At 40.3% G+C, this 23,480-nt stretch overlaps 1 protein-coding gene across 3 annotated transcripts in view; it reads left to right on the forward strand.

Moving 5' to 3' along the window:
• The window catches only part of ANAPC4 (anaphase promoting complex subunit 4), a 36,703-nt gene extending 16,675 nt beyond the window's left edge, over positions 1-20,028 (forward strand). The window contains exons 17-29 of one of the 3 annotated variants that reach the window (XM_025887276.2): positions 5,391-5,446; positions 7,964-8,010; positions 8,875-8,931; positions 9,261-9,317; positions 11,647-11,740; positions 15,164-15,261; positions 15,853-15,914; positions 15,993-16,031; positions 16,131-16,232; positions 17,064-17,138; positions 18,231-18,404; positions 19,045-19,168; positions 19,670-20,028. In XM_025887276.2, the coding sequence (XP_025743061.1) occupies positions 5,391-5,446; positions 7,964-8,010; positions 8,875-8,931; positions 9,261-9,317; positions 11,647-11,740; positions 15,164-15,261; positions 15,853-15,914; positions 15,993-16,031; positions 16,131-16,232; positions 17,064-17,138; positions 18,231-18,404; positions 19,045-19,168; positions 19,670-19,897 (1,213 nt within the window). In that variant the 3' untranslated portion in view covers positions 19,898-20,028. Of the gene's footprint in view, positions 1-5,390; positions 5,447-7,963; positions 8,011-8,874; positions 8,932-9,260; positions 9,318-11,646; positions 11,741-15,163; positions 15,262-15,852; positions 15,915-15,992; positions 16,032-16,130; positions 16,233-17,063; positions 17,139-17,237; positions 17,372-18,230; positions 18,405-19,044; positions 19,169-19,669 lie in introns of those variants that run through there. The other 2 variants (XM_073891494.1, XM_073891493.1) reach the window with 2 other exon arrangements.
• The last annotated feature ends 3,452 nt before the right edge of the window (positions 20,029-23,480 follow it).

Here is a 23,480-nt window from a genome sequence, read left to right on the forward strand (position 1 = left end):
TGGGAAACATCCTCCAGTAACTTACTCAGGAAGTAGCTATGAGACAATAAACTGTGTGTCTTTTCTCCTACCTTCACACTTGATTGATGGTGTGCAGTGGGTATAGGATGATGAAGGGGAAATCATTTTCTCAGAGAACTTTTAAAGTATTGCCATCAAAGCATACGATGGTATGCTGGCCTTTTTGTGACTGATGGAAGGTCTGGTGCTTCTGATTCTCATCCCTCTGTAGGGGTTTTTTTTTGTTTCTCATCTCTCAAAGCTTCATTTTTTATCCTTGATATGTTGAAATTTCACAGTAGTGTTTTTAGATATGGATCTTTTCATTGTGCTGATAAGAAAATACCATTTGAACCTGAATTCTGTTATTATTTTGGTAATCTCCTTTTCTCTTTCTCCTTTTTTTTTTTTTTTAAGATTTTTATTTATTTGAGAGAGAGAGAGCATGAGAGGAGAGAGGGTCAGAAGGAGAAGCAGACTCCCCGCTGAGCAGGGAGCCCGATGTGGGACTCGATCCCACGACCCTGGGATCATGACCTGAGCCGAAGGCAAGTCACCTAACCACTGAGCCACCCAGGCGCCCCTTTTTTTTTTTGAAATTAGGTTTTTGTTCTAGAGACTTGGTTGGTCAGATATTAGGCGGTGAACTGATCTGTGTCTTCTGTTTTTCCTCACATATTTCTCATATCTGTGTCTTTTCTGTTTCCTGAGAAATTTTCTTGACTTACTTACCCAACATTGTCATTCATCTTAGACATTTATTGAGTACTTAACTATATTTTAAACCTTATTCTAGATGCTGAGGATATAGCAGTGAACAAAACTGCTAAAATCCTTATGGATCTTATATTTTAATGTGGTGAGATAGATAATAAAGAAATGAATGAATAAAATATATAGCAAGGCAGATAGTGTAAGTAGTGGTGAGAAAAACCAAGCAGGGAAGGGGGGACCTAAGGGATGCGATTTCTTATAGGGCAGGCCTCACTGAGATGGTGATGTTGGAAGAAGTGAGTCATTGATATTTGGTAAAAGAGACAGCAAGTATGAAGGTGCTGAGTTTGGAGCGTGCCTTGAGAGCCACTGCAGCTGAAGTGAACTGAGCAACAGAGTGTGAGGGAGAGAGGATGAGTTGAGAGAGGAGGATGGGCCATGTTGTATGGAGTCTGTAGGCAGTCAGAAGGACTTTGGCTTTTACTCTGGGTATAAGAAGCAGCAGTTAAGGTCATGGAGTGAAAGGATATGACTTAGGTTTTTAAAAGATCCTTTTGTTATTTGCTTAGTTTTGAGAATAAATTAAAAGAGGGCAACGACAGAAGCCAAGAGAGAAATGGTGGTTAGAGTCCAAAGAGGTCAGAATCTGGGTATGTTTTCAAAGTAGAAATAACAGGATTTGCTGAATGATTGTGTGTGGATGGTAAAATATAGGAGTCATGGGTAATTATGAGTTTAGGTCCTGAGCACCTGGAAGAGTAGGATTGACATTTACTGAAGTGGAGAAGGCTTGGGAGAGAATATATAAACTGTATATGTGTATTTTATGTTCCTCAATATGGGTTTATCTGGTATTTTTATGATTAGATTCAGGTTATACATCCCTGGCCAGAATACTACATAACTGGAGGAGTGTCCTTCTCAAGGTGTCACATCCAGAGGTAAATGATGTTTGTGTCTGCCCTTTCTTAGTGGTGTGAATTTTGATGACCTGGTCAGTGTGTCAGCCATATTAAATTTGAAATGTCTGGTAGATATCCTCATGGAACTGTCCAAGACATTGTTGATCATGTGAGACTAGTATTCAAGGGAGGGGTCCAGGCTGGAGATGTCAGTTTGGGAGCCATCAACACTTTGGTGTTATTTTGGGCCATGAGACTGGATGAGGTAGTAGTGAGTGTGCTTAGAGAAGAGGACAGATCTAAAGACTTCAGCGATGGACATTCCAACATTTAGAAATGGGGCTGATGGGGAACTAGCAGAGGAAACTAGAGAGGCAGACCAGGAGAGTGGGTGTCCTGTAGGCCAAGCGATGGAAGCATTGTAAGAAGGAATGAGGGATCGGTTGTCAGATGCTGCTAAGTCAAGTAAGATGAAGACCAAGAATAGAACAGAAGTTCAGAGTATTACTAGAATTGATTATTGGTGACCTTGATTGGAGCCATGTCATGGAGTCGTGGAGCTGTTGGGATACAGAATGAGAGCAGATGCAAAGAAACAGCAGATGTCGTCTCTTGAGGAGTTTTGTTGTAGTTGAAAACAGTTGTTGGGTTTTTTTAATCTTCTTACAATGGGAGCAGTTAGAGCATATTTATATATGATGGGGTGTTCTGGAAGGGGAACGATTGATGGTGGACGGAGGAGAGGATTGCTGGAGTAAAAGTACGGGAGGGGATGGCCATGTGGTGCATTGTGGAATGGGCTGGAAGGATCGTGTATCCACAATTGCGGGAGAGAAGGCTGCGGAAACGGTCACAGACGCTAGTATCCGGGCCCATGGGGGCTTGGGGCAGGTTCACTTCCAACTGTTCTTACCATCTTAATGAGATGAGGCAATGTTCTGTCAGCTGGAGGTAAGGTTGGGGAGGTGGTTTAAGAGTAAAGGAAAAGCTGTGAGCCGGTTGTCTCGGGCAGTGGGAGAAAGAACGGGAGAAATAGGCGGATGCTGCTGGTGCTGAGGGCCACTTGGGAGCCCTTGTGAGAGTAGAAGTGACCCCGGTCAGCGTGGCTGTTGGCTTTTCTCCAGCTGGGGTCAGCCAGCTGCGCCAGGGCACAGAGCAGGTGAACACTTAGATTTGCTAGGCTTCATGACCAAAGTGAAGCCAGAGTGAGGGAATTAAAGCGAGGGCATGATTCAAATGAACCTGGAATTTGAGCTGGTTTGGGGGGGAAGTGGGGACACGGTGTGAGTGGGAGACAGGGAGGAGAGGTGGGGAACCAGTGGGCAGTAGTCTTGGGGAGACGAAAGCTGAGGTGCTGGAGAGAGGTCCCTGGGAAGAGAGGTGGTTGTTGGTGAGTGGCATGCTTGACATTGAGAGTCAGAGAGGGGGTGCCCTGGTGGCTCAGTTGGTTAAGCGTCTGCCTTCGGCTCAGGTCATGATCCCAGGGTCCTGGGATCGAGCCCCGCGTCGGGCTCCCTGCTCGGCAGGAAGCCTGCTTCTCCCTCTCCCACTCCCCCTGCTTGTGTTCCCTCTTTCGCTGTGTCTCTCTCTGTCGAATAAATAAATAAAATCTTTAAAAAAAAAAACCCAGAAGTCAGAGGGTTCACGTTGGCAGTGCTGGGGTCTGAGCTGTCAGCTTTGGAATCAGTAGTCAGGTGAGGTGGAGGCCGTGACCGTTACCGGAACCTTTGCATTGAATTCTCTTATCGCAGCAGCCCTAGTCTTTCAGTTCCCAAATGTGTTTTCTTCCTTCTTTAATCATTTCTCAGAGCTGTGCTCTTGCTTTGTAGATGACATCTTCTCAAATCTCTGAGGACATTAATTAGATATTTTTAAAAGCCTGCTGTTCCCTGAATGATCTCCCATTCCTGGGTCACTTTTCTGTCTGTCTTGGTGTCTTGTTTCAAGCTCTCTTCTGGTACCTGCTGCTCCGGTGTTTACTCATGTTTATTCATGAGGCGATTTGAAGTTGCTTGGAATCTGTGCGGACAGGGGCAGCAGAAAGCCGGCTTCGGTGCCCTGTGCGGGATGTGCAGAGCTGTGCCGTGGGCCACCGGTGCCCGCACGGAGCTACCTCGGTTCTTCCCAGTTTACGTGCTTTCTCGGGAGAACCCCGTTCGTTCGTTTTCGTTTGGGAGATAAACCCGTAGGCGTTCACATTTTGGGGGAAAGGACATACTGACTGCTCTGTATTTCAGTTTGTCCTCTTGTGTCCAGCCCCGCGTGTAATCCTGAGGGCTGCTGTCAAGCCTGACGTTGCCAAGGTTGAGTGTCCCTGGGATGTCGCAGGCCGGAAGTCTCCTTGCTGGATGTCCTCTCCGTGTCCTGCATGCGGCCGCCTCTGTTGAGCTTCATCAGCCTCGTGTCCTTTCTGACATTTCTGAAATTAATTTCTTTTCTACCGTCCTTTTTGTTGTTGTGAGTTTATAACACACCCCTCCCCACCGGTCCATTATCATTTTAATGGGGTTTTAGAAGGTAGAGGTTGGAGACACACTTGTGTTCAGAAGACAAAATGAGAGGAGAGATGACATTGCTTTTCCCCTGTGTTGAATTATTTTTTGGGTCACCGTATTTGCAGAGAGTAAATATAAAATATTAAGCTTTTTGTGATCACTTTTCAATATGAACGCAAGGTAGTTTATTTAACTTCTTGCTCGCTGGTGGTAAGTTGAATATAGCATTATTATTTTAGATTATAGATGAAGAAATTGAGGTGGTGAGAATTTTGATGTTCGCCTGTAGCAGAGCAGGGATTGCCTTCCGGGTGTGGGGAGGGGGTCAGAGTATTGATTGGGAAAGACAGAAAGGAACTTTTCTTCCCTTTTCCCATTTTTGCCATAAGAGAGTTTTGATTATGTTGCTTGGTAACATCAGAAATGTCGCAGTCTTTTTATGTCAAGTGTTTTACTCTAGAGAGCTAGATTAATGATACTGACCCACCTGTCATACTAGTATGAAACTAGTATGAAAGGGCTTTGAGATTTAGGAAAGAAAAGTACAGGTATTACTTGCTGAGTAATTATCTTGTAGATGTGAGCTTAAAGAGATTTTTTAAAAAGTGATACCCCTGTCCATATTTAGAGACAGTTTCATCAAAATTACAATGACTTCCACTTATAAGTATTATAATACTTAAATTTGGGGGGTCCATTTCTGTAAAGCTTAAGGAAGTTCAGTTTTTGAGATCAGTTACTATAAGCATCAAAAATCAACTTCCAAAAATAATGTCCACTGATAGCAGAGGCAGTGACATAGTACAAATTTATGATCATGACTTTCTGTTGGCGTTGATGTTTTTTCTTACTGACCAGTATTTTTTTAACTGAGAATAATGCTGAAAACGTTTTTTTCCCCAACTTCTTTTATTTGCAAAGTGGGAAAGGATTTCATACTTTACTGAATGCTGGGAAAGGCTATTACAGTTTGTGGTAAGGTTGTTATAACCAGTCAGAACCCGAGTCATTTGCTTTATTTGTGAAAAGAACCAGGATTTGCTCTTCTGAAGCTTTATTTTTAGGTATGTGTTTGATTTGTAAACTCAAAGGTTTAAATGTCCTCCAGATAGGATAAAAGAGAATGGTAAGGAGTATTATATCCCACAACAATTGAACGATGATACATGAACCACAAATCATAATTTTATTTCTGGTTTGTTTTTATGTTTTCAGAGTTACAGATAGTAGTATGAAGAACCTCAAAGCGTTTTTTTGCTGATTTCTTTTATCTTTTCAGAGTTATAGATAGTAGTATGAAAAACTTCAAAGCGTTTTTTCGCTGGCTTTATGTGGGTAAGTTAATTTAATAAAGCATTCTTGTTATCTTAACACTTCTTTAAAAATTGTGGGAGTATCAATTTAGAACATTTCAGTTATTCTGGTAAAATTTCAAGTAACCGTACGAGTAGAACAAATGGTATAAATGACCCCTCTGTACCCTTCACGGGTGTCAGTGGTTTCAACACGTGGCCCGCCTTCCTCCTTCTGTACCACCAGGCCCAGCCCCCCCAGATGTCACTTGTAGCACTGATTGTCCCTGTCACTCACTGCTGATGGTTAACATTTTTTTTTTGTTAACTTTGTAACTTCTCCTTAGGTTAAAATAACACTTTTGAATCTCTGCTATGTATTAAGCACTGGTAGGTGTTAGGTTTTTTAAAATGAGAGGGCGGGAAAAGCAAAGATCTGGCCTCTGTTCTTGAGTAGCTTATTTTCTGTTCTGTTTCTTGATCTTCTGTTTCTAGATGTATGCCATCCGTTAGGGTAGCCAGTAGCCACCTGTGGCTCTTTAAATTATTTGAAATTATAGGGCACCTGGTTGAATCAGTTGGTTAAGCAGCTGCCTTCAGCTCAGGTCATGATCCCAGGGTCCTGGGATCAAGCCCTACGTCAGGCTCTCTGCTCAGCGGGGAGCCTGCCTCTCTCTCTCCACCGCTTGTGCGCGTGCACTCTCTTTCTCAAATAATAAAATCTTTAAAATAAATAAATTAATTGAAATTATGTAAGCTACATACTTAGTTCTTTAGTCACGCTATGCACATTTGAAGTACTCTGTAGCCACACACTGTCAGTGCCACATTGAACAGCACTGAACAAGAAGTTTCTAGCATCCTTTCCATCAGACACTTGTGCCCTAGCTAACTAGAATGCAGACCACTCGTTGCCTTTCTTTGTGTCTCCACAGTGTCTTTTCATTTGTAGGTAGTTAACCAGGATTTATTGACTTGATAGTGTATTAATGCTTACTCTACAGCATGTGCATATTTTATGTAGGTCCATTTGTACTATTTTTGTGACCCCCCCCTTAATATCTTTGAAATAATCCAGCATACATTCCCTTCCAACACAGGCAAAATTTAGTTTTAAATGGGATTTATCCCACGTTTGTTAAAATTCTAAAGAGTAAATAAAATAGAAGTTAAATTATCTGTAATGTGCTCATATCTTTTAAACAAATGCCCAAATCTTCAATTCTGGTATCTTATAAACAGACTTTGTATTTGTCAGCCTAATGTAATTGCTTGTGATAAAAAAAAGAATGGGATCCGCAGATGTTGGCGTTTAAAATTCTTCATTTTTTTCTCAAAACCGTACCAATGCTAGCCAGAATGGGGAGCCAGAGTGTTTATCAGGCCAGCCTGTTTAATATCAGAGATGCTGATTAGAATAAATTACGATATTAAAACTGAATGAGGTCTTCAAAATAATTTTCTTTTACAGAAGAGGTTTGGTTTTACTTGTAATTACTGGAGTAGTTGAGGCAGTTTATATTCTTATTGCATGTCCTAACTCTAATGAGAAGTCTGATTAGAAGAGAAATGAATTACTGCTCAGTCCTTATCATTAGAGCAGGGCATTACAGAAAGCACGCTGGATCGGAGAACCAGAGACCTCATTATAATCCCGGCTCTGCCACTCGTTAGCTGTACGGCCTTGGTTTGTTCCTTTGGAAAATGTAGGCTCTGAAGGCAGGACTGCTTTTATACCATTGTATCCCCAGCCCCTATAGTATGCTCAATGAATAATTTTTGGACAGATGAATGAATGAATGAATGAGTAGACTAGATCATGGCTTGCTTTTCAGATAATTTAGAAGTTTGAACTAATTAAGAACAGTTTCTAAAATAATCTGTGTTTGCAGAATCACATCTAGCATGTTCATTCTTGACCGAATGCAATTAAGAAGGATATTCAAACACTGTGCAGAAACATGTGCAGCATTCCTCTTGACTTAGGTGAACATAATATAAAAACACAACCCTCAGAAAGTACAAAATGAATCATCTGCAGATATTAAAGAGTCTGTAAACATATGTGTATATAAGTGTATGTATATACATGAAAGTCTTAGTGCAAATATCTTTGTGTTGCAAAAGACCCAGGGGAGAGAAACAAGTTTGTTTGGTATTCTAAGGCTTTTGGAGGAACGAATTGCTTGCAGATTTTAGGAGAAGAAATGCCCTGTGTTAGGAGAGGAAAGAGTCCGATCTGCACACATCGCCTTCATACAAAGCATCCGTCACATCGGTCTGTCCAGAGTGGCAATGGGTTGAGTTGAAGGAGAAAATAAAAAATAATAGTTTAGTAGGATCATTAGACCAGCCATTTTGAACCTGAAAATACAAGTCAAATTTAAAGTCTTCATGCTTTAGTATTTAGAAGGAAAATGTTTTCTTTGGTGAAAAGATTTCTTTGGTTGAATATTGAAGATTTAGTCCAGTGAAACACATTTAGTCTTTGAAATGTATCTATATTAAAATTACGTTTGTAGCTTTCCTTTAAAGACAGTTTTTTTATTTCTGTTGCCAGCAATGCTGAGAATGACGGAGGACCATGTGCTTCCGGAGCTGAATAAGGTAGTATGTGGTAGTACGTTTTCCAGCGTGTTAATGCCGCTCTAGCTGAGCTCAGCTTGGCTGCTCGTCTTGGTATTCTTACACCGTTGCCAGTTTACAAGATGTCAGGCTGTAGACGATAAATACAGCTTAGTAAACCCTTTTTTTTCCTTTAAGAAATTTGTTTTATTTTTCATCACACAAAATACCTTTACCATGGCTATCTAATTTTATAATTTTCATGTTTATGTAAGATTTTGTAACCTGTATTATGTAGGTGCTTGTATTCTTTACCTTCCTTAAGTTTTGAATGCATTTTTATTTCCCTGGAAATCTGGTACTTTACATATTAGTCCCAATGCTGGTGTCTGGTAAACAGTTTTTCTGACTACAAGGATTGTGACAAGTGGCCGTGGACTTTCCTTTAAGTAAGAACTTTCAGACTAGGGCAACATTCCCGCCTGATTTCTGTGTGAGCATCACTGTTGACTTGTAGGTCTTCACTCAAGGCAAGATGACTTCTCTGGACGTACAGTCTCCTCTTCCAGAGCAGGGACCCTGCACACACAGTCTTAGCACAAGGCCTAAAATAATAAACAACTTTAGGCCATAAGGAATTCTGTAGCTATTGGATTAGCTGATTGGAAAATGGGTTTAAGATGTTTAATTACAGGCTTGTCAGAGCCTCAAGATTTCATATTTTCACAGTTGTGTAATCTTTTGGATTTCTTTTGATGTTTCTTTGAAGCAGTGTTGCCTCTTTGTATCATGGCTTTTAGATAGTAAAAAAAAAAAAGTCACATTTATTGTTACAAAAATATAAGATCTATTGGGAAGCTTTCTTTTATCTTGATTTGTTTTTCTTTTCCTTTTTGGTTTTGATAGATGACTCAAAAAGATATCACATTTGTTGCCGAATTTCTTACTGAACATTTCAATGAGGTAGGAAATTGGTATTTATATAATTTTTCTCTTTTTAAAGAATTGCAATAAACCTGGGTAACGGTGAGAAGTAATCACATTTAATCTAATTTAATTGACATTTTTAGCAGTTGTACTTTTTAAACTATTGAACTAATTAATGGCAATACTTATTTTAGAGCCTTTATAAATTCAACTTTTGTTTGGATATGTGTTGTCCAATCCCTAAAAGAAAGATAACTGCCACTAACAGCTCTCTCAAAAAATAAAGGCTTTCGTTAAGCTTAAGAATTTTTTTCTTTCTCTTTTGTGAGTTGACTTAAGAGTTAAACTATGCTTATTCTTTCTAGGCTCCAGACCTTTATAATCGAAAAGGAAAATACTTTAATGTTGAAAAAGTTGGTCAGGTATGGGCTTTTGATTGAACTTGGTTATTACTTTTTTTAGAAATTATTAAAAGCTGGGGCGCCTGGGTGGCTCAGTTGTTAAGCGTCTGCCTTTGGCTCAGGTCATGATCCCGGAGTCCTGGGATCGAGCCCCACATCGGGCTGCCTGCTCAGCAGGGAAACCTGCTTCTCCCTTTCCCACTCCCCCTGCTTGTGTTCCCTCTCTCACTGTGTCTCTCTCTGTCAAATAAATAAAATCTTAAAAAAAAGAAATTATTAAAAACTAATGTTAAAACTTTAGCAGTGTTAGTCTTTATTATTCAAAGTTTCTGGAAAATAACACAATGCCAGCTTACACAGCAGCCCTGTTCTTTTAGTAAAGTAACCAAAAAGGAGCAGTTTTAGACTTTTGGTCTCAGAACTGTTATATTCTTTTTTTTTTTTAAAGATTTTATTTATTTATTTGAGAGAGAGAATGAGAGATAGAGAGCATGAGAGGGAAGAGGGTCAGAGGGAGAAGCAGACTCCCCACTGAGCAGGGAGCCCGATGTGGGACTTGATCCCAGGACTCCAGGATCATGACCTGAGCCGAAGGCAGTCAGTCGCTCAACCAACTGAGCCACCCAGGCGCCCAGAACTCTTATATTCTTAATAATTATTGAAGACCCCAAAGAGTTTTTGCTAATGTGGGTTATCTTTATCAATGGTAGATGTTAGTAGGCATTAGAAATGAAACAGAATACAAAATTATTTAAAAGTAACAATAGTTCCACTTAACCATTACATGTTAACATAAATATTTTTAATGAAAAATGACTATGTTTTATAAAACAGCTTAGTGAAGAGTGGCATCGTTTTGTAGTTTTGCAAATCTCTTTGCTGTCTGGCTTAATAGAAAACAGCTTCTCATTGCTTCTTTAGTCGGTTGTGTTGGGTTTCTGTGGTCAATGTATGTAAAGAAAATCTGGCCTCACATAGGTTTTAGAAAGGGAGAAGTATTGTAATGGCTTTTTCAGATAATTGTGGATGTTTTTTGATGTTATACTAGGTCTTGATAAGAGATAGTGTCTTAAAGGTTGGCTTTAATGTGGAATCTAAAATTGCATCAGTGAACTTTTCATACTCTGATACATTAAAATCCATTCATCTGTCTTGTGCTTCAAATGGATCTTTTACCCATGCATGATTTTTGTAATATTATGTATTGGTCGTTTGGAAAATACTGGTTCATTGAGTTATGCAGATCTTCCAAATGCTGACACATTTCCCCATGCAGTAACCAAAAGTCAGATTTTATGAATATCCGTACCAATATCATCAGAAAATTTTTAAGTACTGTGGCTGTCAAGCACACAGTGGCAGATTTAGATTTTCCAAAATTTTAATTTTTGCCTAAATGTTTAAATTTTATCATTGGCAACAAATACTGCCAGTTGTTTTTCTTAATGTGACAGTCTTGCTTTATTTTCAAGAAACTGTCTACCAAATATCCTCGTACGAATGATCATAGCTTATCTACCAGTCATTCTTTCAAATAAAAGTGGAATTCCGTTAACAGCAACAAAGTGCCTGGCTTAACCCACAACTAAAACAATTTCTTAAATGTTTTTCCTCATGGTCGCCATTGTACTTTGGTATCGGTAAAAGTTCTCTCATAGAGAACAGTAAAAAGATTTGTACTCCAGGGTTGAGATTTAATAAAATTAATTATTTTAATAGCTTCATTAAATAATAAGTGAAACCGTCAGCAAGTGGCAAAAAGGAATACAATGCCCACTAGTGTGGCTTGAGGCCACCACCTTGCCTCCCAGTACCAGCAGTTTTCCCCACCTGTGCTTTTGGCCCTCAGTGCAGACATCAACACAGTTAAAAGGGCAAATACCATTTTGACGTTATGAAAGTAGTATTGACTGCATTATTCCTTAAAGCATCTTTGGGGCTCCCAGGGGTCTGTCGACCACACTTTGAGGACTATTGCCCTGGAGTAGATCGACAGTTGATACTTTTAAAATTAATTTATAACACACACACACACACACACACACACACACACATACACACGCATATAAAAGATTAAAATGTCCTTCATGAAGATGGAACACAAAATTTAAACTCAGCGCGTGGTCTCTGCATCCATAGCATCCTGATCTTCCAGAAGTTTGCAGCTTGCTAAGTGGCTTGGCATTTAGCGGATTTTGGTCACTTCACTTGGAATAATAGCAATGCAATTTCAGAGCACTTGGCAGTAAAACAGAATCACTTTTTAAATAGAATAATGTTAACTATAAAGTCTGTGAAGCCTTCTTCTTTGTTTACAACATTTAAAATTTTGATTTGGTGTTAATTCTAGTACTTGAAAGATGAAGATGATGATCTCGTGTCACCGCCTAACACAGAAGGAAACCAGTGGTATGATTTTCTTCAAAATAGCAACCACCTTAAAGGTATTTAATGAACTTAGTGGATTTTGACCATGTTTATACTTGCTTTGAGACCACTATATTAACTATGAGTGTTGCTGGACAATTACTGAATATTTATTTCAGGTCTTTAGATCATTTGTGCCTATTGTTTTTGATTAGAGAAACAGCAAAATAACAAATAGTATATGACATTACCATGATAGAAAACATTCTGAAATTAACTGCGATGGGGTAATATTGCTTATTCTCAGGTATTCTTACATTGTCTGTTTTGTACCCTATAAAAAAAATAGGATATTGGGAAGAAAATTATAGAGCCTGCTAGTGAGAGAAGTCTTTGGCTGATTCCGATCTGTTAACTCCTAAAAGCATAGTGATGCTTAACTCTTCTCCTGAGATTGTAGGTTTGTGTGTATTTGTGCCTTTCATTCTCTAGGATCTTGAATGTTGGTATAGGAAAATGATCCAGCATTACTCAGGATGCAACACAAAATAGCAACCACTAAATATATCAGAACTTCACTATTTTAGATGCAAATATTTTTGAAGTTGTATTTCTTTGCTTTCTCACAGAGTAATCTGATCACAGCCTGTCAGTTTCTTAGGTCCCTAGGGTAATAGCCCCTCCCTTAATGCCCCCAGGAGCCTAGGGGGTAGACACCTGTTATCCCCATTTCCTAACAAGGAAGCTGAAGGTCAGAGAAGGCCCAAGATTACACAAGCTGGTACCTGATGGAAGTAGGGTTCTGCTGACCTCAAAGCCTGAGTTTTTAACTCGACTCAGTGGTAACCTCTGCCACTCTGTCTGGTTGCTGTTTATCTGAATAAATGAATGAATGAATGAGGATGGATGGGGGAAGGAGAGAATTCTCTGAAGCTCAGAACTTGGCTTGCTGCTCTTTTGTTTTAATGCTAGAAGTCCAAATTCTTTTTCAGAGCAGGACATTTTGTATTGCTTGAGATCTATTAATGTCAGTTAGTTATTGAATGGAGGGAGAATAAAGCTGTTGCTGTTTAATCAGGATGCATCCCCAGCCTGAGGAGGGCTCATGGCAGTGTGCCAGGAATGGTGGCACCTGAACCCTGTCTGGGAGTCGGCTAATACTGGTCCTGGGAACTTGGATGGGCTAAAAATAGGCCCTACCCCTTTTTTCCTCACGTCTTCTGTGACTGAACAGGAAGGCCTAATCTTAGCTAGGAGCATCATATTTAACCAAGATAACACTTCGTATTATTAACTCCCATCTCTTAAATGCTCAAGGTTTTTTTAGTATGTGAATTGGGACAAGCTCATTAATTCTCCCGTTTCTTAGTCTAGTGTGAAGAAATACAGACTCTCATTATGGAACTGTTTCTGTTTTTTTTTTTTTTTTTAAGATTTATTTATTTATTAGAGAGAGTGTGTTGGGGAGGGACAGAAGGAGCGGGAGAGAGAATCCCGAGCAGATTCTGGGCTGAGCGTGGAGTCCACTGCAGAGCTCAGTCCCACAACCCTGAGATCATGACCTGAGCCGAAACCTGGGCTCAGATGCCCCACCGACTGTGCCACCCAGATGCCCCATCATTATGGGACTGTTAAGAAAACTTCCACGAAACTTCTTTCTAGCACTTTGCAAAAATCATGTGCTAACTGTCTGCTACATGTACTTCCTCAGGGTACATGAGGGAGCGTCGGTGTTGTACGATGGGTGAATGCTGGTGCTCTGGGCCGCGGGGGTTGGAGCCTGCTCTACGACTTCCTCGTAGGGTGGCTGAGAGCAGACCATCTAACCTCTCTGTGCCCCAGTTTTCTCCTCAGTAAAACGAGGACGGTAGTAGCGCCTCCCTCGAAATGCTGTTGTGAAGATTCAGTAAATGTAGGTAGAGCACTTGTTGCCTGGCTCATGGCTCCTGAGCAATCAGGATGCTATCATGTGAGCTGTTGTTACTCAGAACACTTTTGACACTAAAATGGGAGGTTTTTCCTCCTGAGACCAATTCTGACACCGACTGGGTGTCCTGCAATTGCGTTCTGATGCTAACTACCCAGACTCCACAACTTCCATGGCTCAGTCCCACAAGACTGCCTCCACTTCCAGCTTCAGGCCTAAGGATCGGGTCCCTGGGTGGCCTACATTTCTGTCCCCACAACCCCTCACCGCCTTTCAGGTTGGTAATTTGCTAAAATGGTTTGCTGCTTTATTATAAAGATACAAGTCGGAACAGCCAAGTGGAAGAGATGCATAGGGCAGGGTATGGGGAAAGGGGCTCAGAGCTTCCGCGTCTGCACTGGGCATGCCACCCTCCCAGCAGCCGGAAGCTGTCTGTTCAGGGGTTCTTTATGGGGTGCGATGGATTAAACCATTGATTCCTGGTGATTGGATTCAACTTCAGCTCCTCTCCCCACCCTGGAAGTTGGGGGATGAGGGCCAAAAAGTCCAGGCTTCTGTCGGGGCTTAGTCTTTCTGGTAATCAGGCTTCATCCTGAAACTATCCAGCGACCTACCCAGATTCGCCTCCTTACACCAAAAGATGTTCCTGTCACCCCTATCACTAAAGAAATTCTGAGGGTTTTAGAAGCTCTGTGCCAGGAACCAGGGACAAAGACCAGATATCTTTCTCTGCTCCCACAGCATCTGTCACCTGTGGGGAGCTTAAAATGTTAACTGATTAAAACCCATTTTGTCCAGCATAGCTGGGATATGAGATGCCTCGAGTGAGGGAAGCCTACAGAGCTCAGGAGAAGAGGGTGGTGGGCCTGGCAGCCCGAGGGTTGGAGTCACAGGTGTGGATTCTTCATCATTTTCACACTGGACAAATTGCCCAAACCTCCTGAGCCTCATTTTTTTAATCTGTTAAGTTGGAGAATGCGGTGCTTACTTTTACAGCTGTTGTGAGCAATAGAAGTAACAGATAGAAAGGAGTCTAGCGGAATCGCTATCAGTGAACGCTGAATTATGTATTACTTTCTACTGGTAAAGTAGCCTTTTGAAAAGTAAAGTGCTTATTTACATAGCACTAGGGTCTTGTCTCTTGTTTCTGTTTTTAGTATTACACTCTTGGAAAACAATACTGGACTGCTCTTGTCACTCCACTGTGGCAGAGTAGAGAACGAACTCTATTATGTGTCTTGTGGTTCCCAAATCACCCCTTCCTTCTTATACCCAGCAGAAGCATACTGTCAGATTTGGGTGGAGAAAATAGAAAAGAGAGTATCGAGCTGCTAGGACTCGGCCTGCAGTGGGTGTGGTGGGTTTTAGTGGGCCAGCAGCAGGGGATGAGGAAAGAAGGGCGGGAGGCCACAGTCATGTGTGGTGAGGTTGTGTGAAGGGGTAATGAAGCGACCAGGGAGATAGCTGCCGCCAGAGATGCGGGGCGGGCTGCCTCAGACAAGAGATTATTTTCTCCTAATCATTTGGTTTAATATAGCTTTGTGTTTTTGTTTCTCTTCTTGTTTGAAACCAGAAAGTCCTTTGCTGTTTCCATATTATCCTCGAAAATCATTGCATTTTGTGAAAAGGCGGATGGAGAACATTATTGATCTGTGCTTGCAAAAACCAGCAGTAAGTTTGAAAAAGAAATGCATGCCTTTGTGGAGGAGGGAGAATATCTACAATATGGGGCTCACTTATGTAAACGATCACAGTTATTCAGGGGAGCCGTATGAAAATGCTGCTATTCACCTTTTGGCTAACAAAAATGGCAGGCTCCTTGGGCTCACCCTAACATTTCCTCTTATCGTTAGTTTCTTACATAAACTAAAAAGTGAACAGATAACAAGGTTATTGAGAGTGTTGGCTTCCTTATTATCTTATTTGTTCCCAGAACAAACTTCTTGTAAATAAATGGTCTTGGCTAGAGAGCTGTCTTGTGTCTAGCTCACTGCCGCAGGAGGGTAGGTCTGTGCCTTGAGACAGGGAGATGGGCTGGGAGTTCTTAGTCTGTGCTTCTTTCCCGTGTTCTTTTCAGAGTTTCTTCTGTCTCTTTTCCTTGCTGTTAGGACTCATTGAAGTTTCTCATGTGAAAGCTTGGTGATCTGGATGGTTTTTTACTAGACTTGAGCAGTGAAGGTCAGGGACTTTCTGTAGATGTAGAATACATACCTGTGTGTATGTAAATGCTTTAATGGGATTGTTTTAATCTATTTTATTTAGGATGTCATTGGAAGATCGATGAATCAAGCAATCTGTATTCCATTATATAGGGATGCTAGAAGGTAATTATGTTTACTTTTTGGGTGGTAAAATTCAGCGGCCAATTTAATTTTTTCTTACCTCTTTTTCTTTTTTTTTAGTCAGGACTGTACACGCAGATTATTCAAATTTCCCTTCCTGTAAGTGTGTGTTTCTCCCCATCTCATGCGAGCAAAACAGTTTCGTTCTCTACTGTGACAGCTGAATATCATGTTTTGACATTAATTTTTTTTCCTTAGGTGGAATAATAAAACCTCAAACCTACATTATCTTCTTTTTACTATTTTAGAAGATTCACTTTATAAAATGTGCATCTTAAGGAGACATACTGATATTTCTCAGTAAGTATTAATCTTAAGTTTGAGTTCGAGAATGAGAATGTATTATTTTTAATAATAAACATACAGTTTCCCTCCCCTACGTTTTGGAGTTCAGTTAAGCTACCTTATGACTTTAGGCTTGTCGCTGAACTGTTCTTAGTCTTAGTTTTCACATCATTAAGAGGATAATGCCAAATCAGGAAGCTATATGATCCCTTCTGAGTCTAGATTATTAATGGTGTACAGGTATAGCTGTGACTTGCAGAATTTCTTTAGCGTTAGGAAAAATACAACAGTGGAACACTCAGGATATTATCTCATGAACTTGTAGCGGTTCAAAACCGTGGTTTGGGTTCCTCATAGAAAGGATTTTTGCCTCAGGCTAGGTATGCCTTTCATTAAACAAGAGGCCTGCCTATAGAGACTTCTTTTGAGAATCTGAAGTAAAAGTTCTAAAAAATAAATCTCATACAGAATACGTGTTTCTCAATGTATTCGTTTTTAGTATCTCAAATGGTTTTTAATGTGAATTTGAAGGAAATGTTTTGAGACCCAAGATGGGGCCAAAGAGAAGTAATTTGGTTGTCCCAATTGTCCTTAATTTTATAAGGTATCTACCTACTTGAGTGACTAAGATTTTAAAGCAAGTTGTAATTTTGATGGAGGTTTGTCTGTCCAGGTATTTAAATTAGCTGTCACTGTTGCAGAATGAGCATAATGGTATTTTGGGTCTGGGACTTGGCTGTTTAGGTAAATATACTAACACCGACAATCATATTCTTTCAAGCATTTTGATTATTGGCTATCCAGGTTGTTCCACAGTCTCTTTTTTTCTCCCCTTCTTTCTTCAAGGTCTGTAAGTAACGGTCTAATTGCTGTTAAGTTTGGGAGCTTCACATATGCTACAACCGAAAAAGTGAGAAGAAGGTAAATCTTGAATCTTGTTTGGATGAGATTTTTTTTTTAAGGTTAATTTTTTTTATTTTAATATGTTTTTAAATGTTTATTTATTCATGAGAGTCAGAGAGAGAGAGAGAGGCAGAGACAGAGGGAGAAGCAGGCTCCCCGCCTAGCAGGGAGCCCGATGCAGGACTTGATCCCAGGACCCCGGGATCATGACCTGAGCCGAAGGCAGACGCTTAACCATCTGAGCCACCCAGGTGCCCTGGTTGAGATTGTTTACATGTACAAATGATATGTACAGAAATGTGGTTAGACTCAGGTACAGTGATGATGTCATGCCCACGAGGCCTTTGTAACTTGCAGCAGAGGGCACAGAATTGCTCACATAGCTTATACTTTGATTGACTTCACAATTGAATAGAACTTTACTGCCCTTTAGGGGTTTATAGAGCCCTGGTTTCCCGTGATTGATACTTCTGAGCTCCCCTGTCTGTTATGAAAGCAGGGTGGCTCCAGGGGGCATGTGGCTGAAGTTCCTATTACGACCAACACTAACGTGAAGTGGCCTCATTCTCCCTGCTCTGGGATGTTCTTAGGATATAAAAGGGTAACAATACCAAAGTCGTCCCTGAGGCTGTGGGGTCGACACTCATCACAGGCCAATTTTTTTCTCACTCTCTTTTCCTTACATAAAAGGAGATTTTTATGAGAATGTCTTTGAAGTTGTTGTGACTTTTCCTCTGTCAGTCTTATTTTTACTTCTCAGTCTAGTTAGCTCTGTTTGTTTAGGCAGTATATCTACAAGGTGCCATTCGTGGAATTTCCACAGCCTTAAGGCCTGACTATTGGTATCAGGAGTTTTCTGGAACTGTGAACCAACCTCACCCTCCCAGATTTTTCTTTTTTCATGATGACCTGTTTTTAGGGCCTAGTTCTATATTTGTGAATAATCACTGCGATCGGTAACTGATTTTAATGCAAACTCATGATGTATTTTTAGTGTACTAGTGTAGAATGTCACTTGGTTTTTGTTGTATTAATTTTTTGCGTGGTACCACAGTACTTCCTCAGTAGTCCTGATCATCTGTGATGTAACAGAACGTCCTTCACTTCTAGTGCCTACAGCTGCTTAGACGCACAGTTTTATGATGATGAGACCGTAACAGTAGTTCTGAAAGACACTGTGGGGCGCGAAGGGAGAGATAGACTCCTGGTCCAGTTGCCGTTGGCTTCAGTGTATAATGGCGAGGATGCTGCAGAATATCAGTTCACTGGGGCTTACTCCACAAGGTAACTAACTCATCAGTAAGAAAGTCTTGCTGACCTAACGGTTAAATGCTTTTGAATGTGTATTGTACATTCTAGCTCCTTAGGCATGCTAGACAGTGCTTACTAGGGATAGGAAAGTCAGCTGAGCAGAAGTACTTTTCTTTAAAAAAATACTGACTTCAATAGCTCTTCTGCCCTTTTGCTTTACAAATAAATCAAGAGTATTTGCTCAAATAAGGTGGGGAATTATTTGGAGTGGTGAATGGGACTTCTATGCTATTTTAAAGGGTAGCATTAACCCCAGTTAATGATAGAATTGGTTATTTTAGATTTGCTCCTAGTGGTTTCCTTCCAGAATTAGGACATCAGTAGCCACATGGAGGTACACAGCTAACCCTAACCCTTCTCTAATTTAAAAAACGTGTCTGTTTGCTTTCCTTGAGCTGGAATCAGAAACCTTAGTAAGGCACCATTCTGGCTATTTGGAATTGCAGTATTTTCCTAGGATATAGGAAAATACTTTTTAAACAGTGGCTGATAGAATTATTTTGGAAATGGGAATATTGGTAGAAATCGAACCCATGGTGGATCCTAATACTACCCCTTGTAACCAGGGAGAAGATCGCCTTTTCATTCCGGGGTTGGTTTTTCCCCTCTCCAGGCTAGATGAACAGTGCAGTGCTATTCCCACACGTACCATGCATTTTGAGAAGCACTGGCGATTACTGGAAAGTATGAAAGCTCAGTATGTTGCTGGGAATGGTTTTCGCAAAGTGTCCTGTGTGGTAAGTATTTACAGATTGTTTACTGACTGAGAGTAACAGGAGGAAGTGACTTTGGATCTATAAGGTCCTTTCAGAAAGTGTAAGCATTTCGTGGTGTATTGCCTTTATTGATTATGAACATGTTGTAGTCTTAGCTATGTAGCGTTCTCATTCTCAGAGAGCTGACTGAGGAATACAATTCTAGATGTTATTTATTTATTTATTTTTTAAGTCGTCTCGACACCCAACATGGGGCTCGAACTCGTGACCCTGAGATCAAGTATCTCATGGTCTTGCGACTGAGCCACTAGGCACCCCTAGATTTTAAGTATCATGAAATTGTCACTGTTGTATATAGAGATTCTTCTCCAGCAAATGAGGCTAAGTTTAGTGATTTTGTTGTAAACTGATGGGAAAATAACTTTCATACAAAGCCATTCTTTAAGCTTCTGATTTCTTATATATTATGTATTAGTTCAGCCATTAATTCAGAGAGTCTTTATTTGACCTTTTCTTCTCCAGTTAAGCTCAAACCTCCGTCATGTAAGAGTATTTGAAATGGACATAGATGATGAATGGGAGCTTGATGAGTCTTCGGATGAAGAGGAGGAAGCCAGTAATAAGCCCATGAAGATAAAGGAAGAGGTGCTGTCGGAGTCAGAGGCGGAGAACCAGCAGGCCAGAGCTGCTGCCGCAGCTCCAGATGTAGTCATCAAGGTGGAAAAACTTGACCCTGAGCTGGACTCCTGATCTAGTTTGCCCTTATTTTGTATGTTCTCGGTATGTCAGGGAGGACATGGGAGATGGACAAAGATGTTTTGGACCACTTCTAATTTTCTTGGTATAACAAAGAAATAAACCATACATTTTATTTTTCCTTATTCTGCCTCAGCTTCTCAGTAGTAGAGTCACTATGATAGACTTTTTTTTTTTTTGCTGAGATTGCTTTTCAATACTGTGTGCGTGCAGAACTCATGTTTAAAGAAAACATAAATTGAATGTGAGGAAAATTTCAGTCTTTTCTCTTAAAAGGTGTCAGGAATCATTCCTATATCAAGAAGAAATTACATTTAAATAGTCATTCATCACTGGAAGTCTTGATGCTTTAATATTTTAAAAACGTAGATAACATTTATTCCTCCTTTTCCATCTTCCCCTTTCTAGTTGATTCTCCGTCTCCAGAATGCTTTCCAGAATTATGTTTTCAAAGTTATACTGCCTTACTGTAATGCTAAATAAGCCAGAAGATGGATACTGTCCTTATGATCTAAACAGCAAAAACACTGCTTGACACCTACATAATTATCTCATTTTGTTACTGGATTTGAGCTCTGAATCCTTTGAATTGGCAGCATTTAGATGTGTCTTTTTCCTCTGTTTATAATTGGTCAGAGACACGTGGCTTTCTGTGCAACGCCTTATGAACACAAGAAACATGGGATCAACTAAGCCTAACTTAACATTAGTGCAAATGAGCTCCTATTGATTTCCTGGTGCTCATTCCTAAAGTTGAGTAGTATTCTCATGAGACTTTCAAAGAGTTTCCGTTTTATATATGAATTCTAGTATCAGTTCACCGATAAATGAAAGCTTCACTTTTTGAAGCTTTAAATATCTTCAGGCAGGAAAATATACTATAACCACATGAGTGGGTAGCTGCCAGATTCTGTGTCATTTGTCTGTTTCTTTAATAGTACCTGTTGCACTTGGATTTTAGGTACATCATGCTTTAGATACTCCAGGTACCTCAGTTGGTCTGATCTGTGTCGGTTTTGAAGGGAAAACTGACAAGAAGCCACTGTTGTGTGCGTGAGCTTGGCGATTAGAACTATGATCTTCAGGATCCTGGCTGTGACCGCGTGCGGCCTTGCACATAGCAGGCCTCGAACACGCTTAATATGTAATTTACATAAATGCTTCTTGGTGGTTGGTCAGTTTCATGGCATTGTGCAGATGTCTTGAATTAGCTTTTGTGAGCAAGAAAGGTAATCTCTCAGGCAACATTACAGCTTGTTAGAATAAATTGCAATTTCACAATGAGCCACCAGTTCTTTATTAGACAGTAATCTGTCCCATGTGACTTCAGCATGAAATTTATAAAGATTTTTTGATATGTGCATGCTTGCTTTCTGCAGTTCCAGCCTATGGATGAATTGAAACCGAGACTCCCACACTCTGCCATCATCTTGAACCAGGCATCAGTACTAGTTCTACTGATGTACTAGCTATCCCTTATCATCGAGTTAAATAATTGTGAATCATTCCTAATTTTAGGAGGATAGTTTCTTCATTAATGATTTTAATGTATATGATAAATAATTTAGGAACTGGATTTGTATTATATCGAAGTAGAAAAGTTTGAACTGATATCTGAATTCCTTTTTAAGTTTTAATAAGTGTAGTGCAGATAATCTGTTTTATCATTATATTTTTAGACGTAGGCTATGATTTCCACACTGTCAGAAACTCTGCTTTTAATACTTAGAATTTGAGCATTATAGACTATCACTTCTGGTTTATTTAGCAGCAGATGTGGAATTTGAGTTTTGAATTGAGTGAATGACAAGGAAAGTGGGACATGTGGGATCCTGAGTGCTGGGCATTGGCACACACAGGCTGTGCGTGGAGTTCTGGGCCCTGACCTTCATAGAGTGGAGATAATCAACTACCTGTCTCAGGGTTTGAGGACTAAATGGGTGTCCTAGAGCTTTGTGGTTGGCACATAGGAGACACCTGATAAAGATCAGCACTTAATAAAATTCTGTGCTGCTCTTTTCCAGGATAAAATGTGTTGATATTTTAAATTCTCAAATAGCCTTTTTTTTTTTTTTTTTTTTTTTGGTGCCCGACTTAATGGGATTGTGATAATAGTCTTGCTAATTCTCTGGCTCTGTAGGTTTGGTTTTTTTTTCCTTTTGTTCTTGATTTTTTTTCCAAAATAAAAAATTTTACACTTAGCAAAATGCTAAAACACTTTATCTTCTTTATTTAGAGCATTTGAATATAAATGTGAAGAAAATTATTTATTATAGTATAACCTTGGGTTTATGACCCCATAACTAAGGAATGCCTCTTAGATATAGGTACAGACATAGATGTCTGAGTTAATCTAAATACTTGCAGTTCTCGAGGAAATCCAGCAAGCAAATGTGCTACATACTTCTAGAGGATGCCATAATTGAAATCGTGGGTTGCATGAGTTTTCCAGGGCAAATCAGTTTCTTTGGTACCTCTTGCATTTGTGACAATTATCATAGACTGATTGCATTTATTAGAATATACATTTGTCCAATATACCATTTTTCATTCTCACTGAGCAGAGGGAGATGGTACTTAGGATTATACTAAGTCAAGGTCACAGAAACCTTAGAGCATGAGAGTAAGGATTATTTTAGAGCAGGAAATAGTACGTGAAGTCTTAGGAATATTCAGTTTAGAAATTCTCAATTATTAAAGGGTTGGTCCTAAGAAAATGAATTATTAATTTATAGATAATGTTTTTCACTTTCTGGGCTCACTGGAACAGGATCTTCCATGAAGCACACACCATCACATCAAAACTTCCTGGGCCGGTGATTAATAATACGCATTTATGGGGGCCACCCAAGACCACTTGGAATGTGGAGACAGGGCCCAGGCCTGCATTTTTAACAGCTCACCTGATCTTATGCCCACTGAAGTTGAGAACCTTTATAGTCTATGGAAGCTATTTTTTAGTAATTAGACGTTTATCATTTTTTAATTAAAAGCTGCTGCCTTAGATGCATTGAAAACGGATATATTTTTTTCCTTACAGATGACCCTGATGTGATTAATTTTACATGCAACATGCTCACAGTTCTGTAAATCTGTTTAAACAACGGCGGGCCTAAGTATCCCAAGTCTGGGCACTGCAGCGTGTAGAACCCAATCCCAGAAGGCCACAGTTCAGCCTTAAGCCCATGTTCCACCGAGTAGTAGATGCCGAGTGTGTCTGTGTGGGCCAAGCAGGCTGGCTAACCGGCGATTACGGCTCATCAATGACACCCTCGCTCTGGGGTGTGCAGTCAGACTAAGCACACAGCACCCCCAGGCGCTAAGTGGCCTGTGTGGTGGCTGCGGTACGGGTGGTCAGTCCACCCCGCGGCATGGCCGTGTGACACTGTGCGGACTGGCTCCATAGATGCTTTCAATGTTAAAACAAGGAGACAAGTTTGTAATTCGTGCCTCCTGCCCTTCCAACTGCCAGTGTTCCCATATCCCCCCAGCCAGGCTGGAAACCTTAGGAACTGTTTTTATTCAGTTCTGTATTCCTGATTCCTGTTGCAGAGTGACCATGATTATTTTAATTTGT

This window comes from Callorhinus ursinus, unplaced genomic scaffold, assembly GCF_003265705.2.
Source record: "Callorhinus ursinus isolate GAN/ISIS: 27379988/994484 unplaced genomic scaffold, GSC_fseal_2.0 scaffold4, whole genome shotgun sequence".
Lineage (NCBI taxonomy): Eukaryota > Metazoa > Chordata > Mammalia > Carnivora > Otariidae > Callorhinus > Callorhinus ursinus.